This window comes from Poecilia formosa, unplaced genomic scaffold (genome assembly GCF_000485575.1).
Source record: "Poecilia formosa unplaced genomic scaffold, Poecilia_formosa-5.1.2 Scaffold55, whole genome shotgun sequence".
Classification (NCBI taxonomy): domain Eukaryota; kingdom Metazoa; phylum Chordata; class Actinopteri; order Cyprinodontiformes; family Poeciliidae; genus Poecilia; species Poecilia formosa.
Window position 1 is genome coordinate 614,731 of NW_006799994.1, and position 12,382 is coordinate 627,112.

The following is a 12,382-nucleotide window of genomic DNA, read 5'->3' on the forward strand; positions in this document are numbered from 1 at the left end:
GGAAAAGAGTAAATCTGAAAAGAGATGAATCCACTTCTCTTTCCAATGTTTCTTTTTTTGTGTGTTCCTGGTCTATTAGCATTTCATCTGATGAAAAAGTACAAAATTCTTCATTGTGGCTGCAATGTCCTTCAGTCACTCTCACACAAACACATCTACACTAAATGCATACGTCTTTGCTCTATAAAAATATAGGCTATGTATATTTCATAAAGCAGTGGGAAAAACATAAAAAACAAAGTAAAGGAAAGCAAAAAACTGCATATTTCTTGCAGATGTTTGAGGCTCTGTTTCCTGCACTTCTCTGTTATTATGTATGAACTCAGTGAACCAGGCTGGTCCTTGCAGCAGCAGTGAGGATGAAAGCAGTCGCTCTTTGCCTCAAAGCTCCACTTACATCGACTTTCCCATCTACTGTGACAAGGACGCTTTGTGTTATGCTTTATGTCAGGATAAGTACTGGATGTGTAGGACTTTTTCTTTGTGCTATATCTGAGGAAATCCAGTTACTGAAATGTGTATTCATGTTGCAGAATTACAGATAGATATCCATGTACATGTAATAAATCTCACTGGAAGAGGTTAAGTGTACTTTGTAGGACATTCCTGTAAATACACCAACAGAGGAGGAGTAAGTGAATCCAATTTCCTGTTGACAGTAAGAGTGTGGAGAACAAGAAGCACTTTAGGAATTTGTGTGGAGAAGACCAGAAGACGTAAGGATACAATTACAAATTTAATGGCAGGAAACCGAGCATTAGATGAGTCAGATGTCAGTCACAACTATAAAGCAAGTGATACTTCACCTCTTTACCCCCAAACTGCTGAGTTTCTGTGAAAAAAGACATGGAATGGCGTAGTGCTGTGAATGCCCTTTGACCTGGTGTTTGGACCTACCTGCAGGAAGTGGTTTCTGGATGGTAAGTCAACAACAAAACACTTGTCTTTTCAGCAGCCATTGTGCAGTGCATTCAGCGGTAAAACCAGTTGACCAAATGTGTTGGAGCTCTGCTTTGGTTGCTAGGTAACAGGCTAGGCTTTGCTGGGGTTGCTAGGTAACGGGCTGGGCTTCGCTGAGGTTGCTAGGTCATGGGCATTTGGGAGATTTTTGAAACAGCTCATTTTCTAGACACCAAAAAACATTAAATTATTGTCAAAAACACTCTGTGTTTTTTTAGGTGCTTGGTCTGTTTTTAGAAACAGTAGGAGCCCAAATGGAAGCACAAAAGTGTTCAAAATTTTAATTTAGCATAATAAGTCTGCTTTAACAGCAAAGCATTGTGGTCCTGTGCTGTTTTTTAAAACTGCTATATGAATAAAATTTTAATGAAACTATAAGTACAAAAACTTTTCATACCTTGGACTTTCTCCCGTTTCTGAAGACAGTAATCACATTTCCTTTTAACAGTGAGAAACGGCGAGGAGATTTTTTATAATGGAGAATGCTGGATGACAGTAACTCTGCGGCGAGCAGCACCGTCACTCTCAGCTTTTATTGCCCTTCGTCTGACATGAAATTAAATCAATGCTGTTGCTGGAAGCTTCCTCTGCAGGGACAGAGATGCATTCCTCTAATTTACTGCGGGGCTTCCTAACTGCTCCGCAAGGCTTTTTGCAGCTGAGGGTTGGAAACTCTAGATTTAAATGTTTTATCTGAGTGAACTATTTGGAACAAATGTTAAACATTACATATTTTATTGGGACGTTAATTTTATGCTGAGGTTGAAGAGTCAAAAATTTAGTAATGATGTAAGAAAAATGGTAAAACGTAATATGAAGTCAACAATTTGCAACTTTTGAAACTCTGAAATTTCAATTTTTTCATATAAAATTTTGGAGATTATTCTCAAAATAAGCTAAGCTAAGAGTGGAAAAACAAGATAAAGCTACAATTTAGAACTATACTTGATTGTTTTACTGTCAGAAGCAGAAACAAACGGAAAGAGTTCCTTACGTTGGTTATTTAAGGCCTTTTGGTCGTAAATAACTTTATGCAGCTGCTTTTATCTTGTGGAAAACTGGACCTCATCGGTTCAGTAATTTTTATTCTAACGCAGACTTTGATGCCTTTTAATTTCTTACTGAACTTGCTAATCGCAGCATGTGTTCATAAAAACAGTGGCTCATATATTGTTGTTATTGCTGATGACAGATTTTTTTTTTCAGCAGAGCTCAAACTTTTTTCCAAACTCGATGCCTTTCTTTTAATAAGGCAGATATTATTAACTGATCTATAATATTTTTCCTACACAAAAATATAACTTCTTTTTTTCTTTTAAATATTGTACTTATTGCTAACAATGGGAAAAAGAAAAAATCACACTTTGGGATTTTAGAAAAATCAAATATTGAAAATACCTTTGACTTGTTGAATTGATTCCACTGTGTTTTATTCTGGTGCTATTAATTAAGATATATTTTATTCTTGAACTTTTAATCTAGGCAGTTATACATGTTTACAGAGTCTCAGGGCTTCAAAGGGTAACAAATGAATGATCAAATATTTAGCCAGAATTATCTTGTTTTCTCTTTTCTTTGAGAAGAAATGAGAAAAAGAATAGTCTTTTAAAAAGTGTTGCTCCGTACCTTCTATAATTTCCACCCTGAAAAAAGAAGGTTTAAGTATTAAGTGTTCATGGTGGAAACTTTTGATCACATCTCTAGAATTTCTAATCAGTCGCTTGAAGCTTGAATATGAAACAGCGATGTGTAACCCTTCTTGCAGCTGAAAGTCAGAAAACCAGAGACAAGAAGGTATTTTTTCTGTAGTCATGAAAACAGTGGCTTTTTAATGTAAACACTACATTCGATTGGTTTTTCCAGCACGGACATCCCACATGAAATAACAACCATTCACTAAAGAAGAGTAGAGGGAGAGAAAGAGAGAAAAAAGCTGCACAGAAAAAAAGCATTCACTGGGTAAAGAACAGAACGTAGGTAAGAAAAAAATAAATCATGAGGATAACAGGAACAGAATGCAAAAAAAAACAAAACAGCTTCATCGTGTCATTATACAGTTTTCTCTTTTTTAAAACCTAGAAATCAAGAAGGCAAGAAAGAGAAGTTTCTATAGATAGATTGATGAGGGGGAAACATAGATCAGGTATGAATAAATAACAAATTTCCAAATCTACTCATTGTGTGTCTGTGTGAGTGTGAGCGAGTGTGTATGTGTGAGGTGAGAACTGTGCTTTTCATTATAGACCTGGAAGGTGTGCACTAAACTGAAAAGATAGAGAAGAAGAAGAAGGAGCATGACTTTATACAGCGCCGATGTGTTAACATGCGGCATCCCTAACTAGCGGATGCAGCCAGAAACGTGCTCTCCCCCACAAAAAGAGTGTTTTTCTTTTATCCCCCCCAGAAATAATAAAAAATAGATATTGTTATATTATATTTAATCGTTCTGAGTCAGGCTAAAGTGAGGAGACGGTTCTAATGCAGGGAAACAGGCAGAACGGTAAAAGGAGGTGGAGCTTGGGCCTGGGGGCGGGGCTTAGGGACAGGGCACAGATCGGAGCGTTACAGCAACACCGGGTTCTCCGTGGTTCCTCGTCAGCTCGCTGTCCGACTGGAACCGCCCACCAAACATCGGCTCATGTAAAATGGAGAAAGAAAACGTTGCGTAGCTACAAATCACGAGAAATCGTCATGATGTCGGTCAGTGTCGTGGTGAAGGCGGTTTTTCTCTGGGAGATTTTTGCCCTTTGTGTTGCTGCAGGAAAAATCTAAACATTTCTTCACTTCAAAGCTTCACATGTGAGCTGTTCCTGCTCGGAAACTTCAACTCACATTTTTCTGACATATTCTCATAATTCATCCCTCACCCCCCATTCAGAAACCAATCAGCTTTCCCCTTCAGTTGCTGCTTCCACATTTATTTATTTTTTTATTGTTTTTCTATTTAGTTTGCACTTTTTATGAAGTGTTTTTTTCCCTCATAAGCAGCTTTATGCTATAAGTTTTAACAATTATCTGGTCTTTTTTTTTATACAAAGTTGAGTATCTCATGCTATTTCTGTTGGGAATGGAAAAGAAGAGAATGACAAGGACAGGAGGGGGGAAAGGTCAAATCCCGACGCCTGGGCGCCATGCAAGAGTCGACAGCGAGGAAAGAGAGGATGGCGGGCGATTGGTCAATAAATAAATTAATAAATTAATTAGTTTTCTTAAATGGAGAATGTTATTAGGTTATTATGGGGAGGAAGGTAGAGTTTTACCTGCTTCTAAAAGCGCAGCTATCTACAGCGCAGTGCCTCTGTTACATGGCACTGACGATTCAGTCAGTAAGCGAGTTTCCTATTGGCTCTCGAGTCCGGCTGTGGTCAGCGGCTGGCCAATGACAAAGACCAGATTATGGAAACAGGAAACCAGGAATCCTGGGTGGAAACTGGGTCTTGAATGTGAAGATGTTAAAAGTTACTCAAATAAAAAAAACAAAAACATCTTAAAATGTCTTCTCAAATGTAAACAACAAAAAAATAAGTCAGTTTAGATTTCTTTTTAACGTTCTTATCCAACTTGTCAGGTGCATTTTAGTGCTGCTCACATATACACATATTTCTGCAAATAAAAAAAAGTATTAATAATCCGCAAAACAGCCCAAAACGACCAGGATTAAACAGGAAGTACAGGTGAGAGGTGAGAATAATCAGTGTACAGACGCAATAAATATACACACGATCATCAAAGAAATAAAACAGCATCATCATTTTCAAAGTAACAATACATAAAAAAGTATGCAAGAAAAAAAAGTACAGGCTTCGGTTTTGTTAACAAAACAAAAATAAAAAAAAAATCACACAGTCGACCACGTGACGGAGCGGCAACAGAGGCTTTCCTCAACTTTGTTCAAGATGTTTCAAGGCTGCAGGTTTGGGGTTTTTTCTACTAAAACTAATTTTGTTTGCTTGGCAACAGACCCAAAAAAACATCAGGGGGAATCAGAGCAGAGAGGACACAAGAACTAAGAACATTAGATAGATTTATATATATATTTATATTTATATGCATGTATGCCTATTTTTTTTTTAAATCATCCTCATTATTAATATGTACCTAGTTGGATTTTTTTTTTTTGTTTTTCTTTAGAGAATCATCATCATCATTATCATCATCGCCATCATCATTTCCACAGCAGTGCCAAAGGAACAAGACAGAGGAGGAGGAGAAAGAGGAAGAGGACAGGAAGGATGGGAGAAAAGTGTGGGGGTGGTGGTGGGGGGAGGAGGGGGGTCCAGGGTGTGTGTGTGGGCGCGCTCAGTACAAGCCACACCCTCGAAGGTTGTTGGCGATGATGATATCGGTCACAGCATCAAACACGACCTGGATGTTCCCCGTATCCGTGGCGCAGGTCATGTGACAGTAGATTTCCTTATTTGGAGAGCGGTTCTTGCTCTCGAACTGTGCTTGGATGTAAGCTGCCGCGTCTTCGTAGGTGTTGGGTCCTGGACGAGCAGAAAGCAGAACAAAAATACTCAATTTAAATGAGATTTTATCAGATTTTACATTAAAACCTGCCTGTTTTGCAGAAGCTGCTCTCAGTTCAGTTGCATGTTGATGTAGTCAACTTATAGAACAAGTGATCACCAACAGTTGAGATAATGCTGCCATCCGCTGATCGTTCTCCTGCTTTTAACTTTCTATTTTCATGAACATGAAAAATAATCCTAGGTCAGTTCTTCTGTTTCTTTCTGTGTCTTATCCGTCTTCGCAAGCCTCCAGTCGGTCGTGTCAGATGGTTCTGGTTGTGCTGGAGGTTTCTTCCTGTTAAAGGGGAGTTTTTCCTCTCCACCGTCGCTACATTCATGCTCAGTATGAGGATTACTGTAAAGTCAACAACTCAATGTAAGCGATAGTCGCTACATCCAGGAGGAGTAAATGCTACAAATCACCGACTCGATCCAATCTGCTGGGATTTTAAATAAAAACTTTTAAAACTATTCTGAATAATCAACTGAGCATAATGTTCTGATTGATAAATTGGAATGCATGCATGACTGAATCGAAATTATTTTTTTGTAAAATGCCTTGAGACAGTACTTGCGAACTGGTGAAAATCTGTTACAGGTGACCCACTATGAATCCTTGAACAGGTTAGGATAGATCTATGGTCTAAACAAAACATGCTCAAAAATCATTGTTAGATAATAAGATTTTAGTCTGCTCAGTTCTACTCATTTTGAGCTCATTTAGGGCCTCTTGTCACTTTAAATCCAAATAAGCTGCTGCTGGCCACGCACCTCAACTCAACGTAAAAAAAGCTGCGAACAGATGTACAACTGTACATCTTTGAAAAGCAGAAGTGGAGCCTCCTGCACATCCAACACGAATGCAGCAAGTGGTTTCTGGGTGATAACAAAACATGTCTTTTCCAGCAGCCATTGTACAATGCACAGCGGTAAAACCAGCTCAACATATGTGGTGGAGCTCTGCTTGGGTTGCTAGAATACGGAGCAGTTCCTGCTGATTTGTGATGTTATATTCTGGGGAGGGGGCAGGGGGTTGAAACCAGACACCAAAAAGCATTAACTTATTTCCAGAAAACGTGCTTGGTTTGCTTTTAGAAGCAGTAGAAACCCAAATGAAAGTACAAAAATGTGCAATATGTGACTTTTACATAATACTTTCCCTCTAATGATGCAAGGCTGCAAAACCCTCCAACTCCACCTCAGCCTTTCTGTCATATAAAATGAAATCAGAAAAGTATTTCCAGTGATCAGAATGAGGAGTGTTCAGACCTTTGGCTGGACAGAGAGGGAGAATATGATGCAGCAAAAAGTAAAGGTGGAAGATGTGTGACTATCAGAGCAGCGTGAGAGACGGGTGCACCGCTGTGAGTGTGTGAAGAGGCTTATCATAGCTCACCACGCGCGTCTATTACTCACAGTGCTTTTATCCGTCACCACTACATCTGGCTCCCACTTCCACGTCAAGAAGTCTTTCTGCTTCCCTCTGCCGTTTTTGCAGACTCTCACTGCCAACAACTTTCCTCAACTCCCTGTGCTCGTTATCATTTCTCCACTTGTGGAAATGCAGTAAAGTAAATCTCTTCTTGAAGTGAGGTTTTATGTTCCTCCAACCATTTCGCTCTCCCTTTCTCTGCTGGAAACTAACTTGCAGCTGTAATCATACCGCAAGATTTAAAGTGGCACATTTTTCAGACGGTTTATAATGCAGAGACAGTAAATCCACATCTGAAGGTCCCATGCACAACTAATGCCCTCAATCAGGCAGCTGTTAATCAGAGAACAGACCTGAGGGTTTTAATTTCCAGGAAATCTCACTCAGACAGTAAAGATCAGTCATTCATGCTTTCGTATCCAGTTTTAAATGGGATCAGGACGTCCACACGGCTCTCTGACTGAACAATCTTAAGGTTAATTTAAGGTTTTAGGTCAAGAGTTGGATCTCCAAAGTAACTCCAGCTGAATGAGCTTGTTTGCCTCTTTGCCAAAAGCTGTTGGAGAAAATTGATTTTCTGTCCCAACAGGAAATATGAAACCATCACTGACAGTCAGAACCGCTGAAACATAAAAGCAGCAACTTGAGCTCTGACCAAAAGCGATGAATGCAGCTCAAAGTTTGGTCAATTTATTTAGCAGTTTTAAACAGTCAATGTTACATTTGTAAGAAATTCTGAATCAGAATCAAACCATTTTGAGAAGTGGAGTTATACTGGGCCAACACTGCAGATACAGGAAGCAGTTTTCCAAAATTTCCTGCTAAATATTTCTTAGTTCAAAATCATCAACATTTTCTGTTGTAAAACAGAGATAATCATTAAAAAAGTAAATCATTTATCTACGTTCCTAAGCAATACAGACATCTTCACACTCCTTTGCCAAACTTGGATAATTCTTCCTGAGGTCATTTCGCCTCCTGCTGTTTCTCCAGAGTCTTTAAAATATGGAACTGGTTTTTCCAGGGCTGAATAAGCATGAAAAAAACCCCCCATAAAACTGAATGTGGAAAACAGCTTGTTCCACCAGACTCTTAAACATATTCCTTTTTTCTAAAGCAAAAAAAAAAGACTTTATAAGGTAAATGCTCAGAAAAAGTTCTGCTGACCACAAAACAGACGTATGACAGGAAAAAAACAGCTACTAATAATTTTGATGTGACCATTTCTAGAAGCAAGAACTTGATCATTTGGGAAGATAAAAGTGGTGATTAAGGTGTAAAAACCCCCAAAAAGTTCTTTATGATCCCCATCAGGAGATCAGTGCATAACCTGTGAATGTGAAGCTTTAATGTTTGCAGCCTGAAACTGCTGGCAGCATGACCGTCATAAATTCAGGCTTGAAATAAAGATATTGTTTCAACAATTCAAGCCTCGACATCTCCAGATCAGGAGATAATGGAATAAGTTTCTCATCAAAGAAAGCTTGAGGTCTCATTATTTCAGCAGATTAATGGGATAATAAAGCTGTTGCCTCAAGAAAAAGTATAAAAAAACCTTGATATTGTTTTTTCTAATGAGAAAATCGAGCTGTTATTGAAACAATAATGAGTTTGAGAGTTTATTTTCTCAAGATAAAGAAACAAACAACCTCAAGGTAATGTTATCTCCAGCTAATGAGATAATGAAACATTAACATGAAAAACAAACTCCAGGTCATATTTAGAAAACTAAATCTAATGAGATAATTAAAACAAGCCTTACATTTATCATCTCAAAATTATTCAAGTCAAGAAAACTGTAACCTAAACAATCTTAACATCACTTTATGTCTACATGCTGATGACAGTAAAGCATTTCCATGTCAAAATTAATTTCTTAACTCCATATTATAAGCTTACAATTTTTGACAGAATTAATTTAAGATCGGCTCAAAATCTGTTTGAGTTACTAACTGTGAACTTTTCTATAATAATCAGTGCTGTAAATAAGAAGGTGTTTACGTCTTTCATTTTTTATTTTAGAAGTTTAAGGTGACCAAAATATTGTAAAATCAGAGAAAGATGACCGGAGGAAAAACAAATGTTTTTGCTCCTGCACATAAGTTGTAGCTCATTTGCCAAAAACAAATAAAAACTGGCAGCTACTCTTGAAATCATATTCCCTTAACAACGACACCAATACTACTACTACTACTACTAATAATAATAATAACAGTAAAGCATATTGTTTAAAAAATGTAATTCTGGGGACACAGTTGGTAACACCCCTGCCTTTCAGCAAGAAGGTCCTTGGTGCAAATCCCAGTCTAAGGTTTTCCTACATGGAGTACTGGACTAAATGCCATCATCACTTGAAAACTGTTTTTTTGTAATTGTTGTTATTGTTGTTTAATGTTAATCTTTATTTTAGGACCTAAAGCCTTTAAATGTGACAACATCCCTTTAAGAAATCATCACAACATGGCTCTTCTATTAACCCTTTAATGTTTTTACCAGCGTTGCTCTGAGAAGTAACTCCTATAACGAGCTCAGCAGATGCACAGTTCTATCAGATGTTTGCTAATTGATGCTGGCTAGTCTGAAGGAGCTGAGTGGAGGAGGAGATGTGTCTCGAAGGCGGAGCTAGGTCCAACCATGCGTTTTTTGCAGCTGAATGGTTGCAATGGAGATTAAAGGATTTCTCCAAAATGCATGAAAGAATCAATGTAACACTCCAGGTATGTTTTTGGTGAGGGAATAACAATATAATAATGTGATACTGCCTCTTTAAGTGAAAAATATCTCTCACCTGTGTACTCTGGGAAACAGATGCTGAGTGGAGACTTCTTAATCTTCTCTGCAAACAGATCCTTCTTGTTGAGGAAGAGGATGATGGAGGTGTCGATGAAGAACTTGTTGTTGCAGATGGAGTCAAACAGCATCAAAGACTCGTGCATGCGATTCTGCGGATGAGGAAGAAAAGGAGCGGGGAAACGGTGAGAGAGGAGCGGGAACACACAGGAAAACGAGACGATGACGGGGAAGATGAGAAAAGAGGAAATTTTCAAAGTTAACAGAAACTCAACAAAAGTGAAGATTTACACAATAACAAGTTAATATTAAAAGTAGAGCGAAAGAGTGATGAGAGAACAAAGAGGGAAACTTTTCTCTAGAATTAATGCTTCAACATTTTCCTCAGCCATTATGCTGCTCTCATTTGTCTCACACTCAAACTAGCGGCTGTTTTACTTGTTTACGGAAATCCTTTGTTAATAAATAATTACAGCTGTGGAAAAAAAGACAAACCCAGAAAAAGAAATCGGAGGAAGAGAAGCGAAGAACGAGAGCAACACTAATAAACTCCTTGATATCCAGGAAAAACATTTTAGGAGGGAAAATAATCACACATCTCCGGTTGCTCATGTGGTGCTTTATTATCATTGTCTCATGTATAAATACAATGTTCAATAAATTATCAACAGCAAGGGAGTTACAGCACAAACAGTTTAGCACTTGCACACATACAGTATATACACATCCATATACAGTTTGTGCAGGTTTTGCAGTACCTGGACAGTGTTTACAGTGTTGGTTGGCATGGAGACAGAGTTAACTTATGGTAACAGGAGAGCTGGGTTATGGGTGTGATGAGAAAAGGCACAGTTGATGCTCCAGAGTCAAATCTGCTCTAATGCAGCCGGGAGACTTCCTGCAGGAGAGCGAGCGACTCCTCGGCTTAAGTGCTCATTACGGCAAAGTGAGACTGAAAATCAGGAGATCGCTCATAAGGGCATGTAAGCAAGGTCAGGATGGGAGCTGCTCTGGAGCTAATCAGGGAAATATTTGGCACTTTGTTTTAGTTCTTCATCTGTAGCGCTGTGGCATATCAGCAGCTTGTTGTGGAGGGAAAAAACAAACAAAGAAAAACGTGGCACAAATGCAACCATTTCTCTGCTGAAACCACGTGGCATTTTTTATCTGAATTTAAGACCTACACTGGGAAATAACAGATAAACTACATTACCCACAAATCCCTATTTTATGTAGCCAACACAGATTAGATATTTACTATCAAAGATCAAGTATTTTTTTTGGTCTTGGCCGTTTGGCCCCAACACACACACGTCTACACACAGACACACTGATTGGCTCATTGTTCTTCTCTCAGCGCTGTTTCCATCCTATTAACCCCTAACTGCTTTAGTGCTACAGTGCGGTACTTTATTTCTAGGAAACAATTGGATGTTCTGGAAGGTCAAGCTGAATCAACAGATCACACTGTTTAATCAATACAAACACTATAAGCTGCTACGAAATGTTGGTTCTTCACTGTTTATTACAGAAAAAACTTTCTACATGTTCTATAATGTATAGATGAGCAAAACTCAAGGCTTGTATTTATTATAAAGACATACATTTAAGTTATGTTTGGAAAAAAAAAACTGACTAAATAAACTGTAAAAAGAAAATTCCCCAAAGGTTTTCACTAAAACTTTTAATTGGAAACTTTGGGATGTTTTGCTCCATTTCCTCATGTAATGTGGACTTTTGTAAATCATAACCTGCTTTAGCTGTTATTGCTAAAGACAGTAAAAGGCATCAGATCTTGATTTGTCTTTCAGGTTTCATATTCACATGTCTTTTTTTTGTTCAAATTTAAACAATGGAAGGCTTTTTTCCAATTAAAAATAGTCATAATAATTACTGAATAAAACTAACAATGAAAATATCAGAACTTTTGTGAATCCTGACAGGTACAGTACCTGCACCTAACAAAGCAAAACATCGTAGAAAGGTAATGAACCCAGTCATGACGAGGCAGAACAACGTGAATTCCACACCACTGATCCCAGTAGACACACTCCACGAAAAGTCACACATAATTCTGCTTCTTTTCGTCATGTTTAGACCCAGAAAGGACGCCAACCGAAACCGCAAGAGAGCAAACAGTGAGACGGCAGCTTTAGCTTGAAAACATGATGATGATAAAGTGAAATGACCATCAGAAGGTGCATTTCTGGTTCTGAAGCTCAAATGTTTCTCACCAACCCTGCTTTCAAATTACAACATAGCTGCAGTGTGTATAAAACCAACTACCAGATACAGTTACAAACTGGTTATTTGACCTGATAAACGTTTGAATCTTAATAAATCATTCATACAAACATTGCTCATAAAATGTTACTAATAGTGATACTTAAGCAAGCTACTCAACAACATTTTGAAATTTCTCAAACAGGTTTAATTTGATTGTTACATTATTTCCGGATTTGATAACTAGCAACTGGAGTATAAAGGTCATGTTTCCCTGCAATGAAATGCAAAATGCAAATATAGGATATAAAAAAAAGTAAGGAATATATAGGATTTTTTTTAACGAGTTCAATGTTTGGTTTCCTGTTAGACCTTGTCCAGAGTGTATCTGACTCTGAGAAGATTCCTGCATAATGTTTCTGTACATCCTGATCTTAAAACCATTTATCAAAAGGTTTTAAAAACC

At 38.0% G+C, this 12,382-nt stretch overlaps 1 protein-coding gene across 1 annotated transcript in view; it reads right to left on the reverse strand.

The window, feature by feature from the left end:
• Window positions 1-2,755: 2,755 nt before the first annotated feature.
• Window positions 2,756-12,382, reverse strand: part of LOC103138895 (guanine nucleotide-binding protein G(o) subunit alpha-like) — a 35,356-nt gene continuing 25,729 nt past the window's right edge. Inside the window, 2 exon segments of the mRNA XM_016672051.1 lie at window positions 2,756-5,447; window positions 9,692-9,845. Coding sequence (XP_016527537.1) covers window positions 5,260-5,447; window positions 9,692-9,845 — 342 coding nt within the window. The 3' untranslated portion in view covers window positions 2,756-5,259.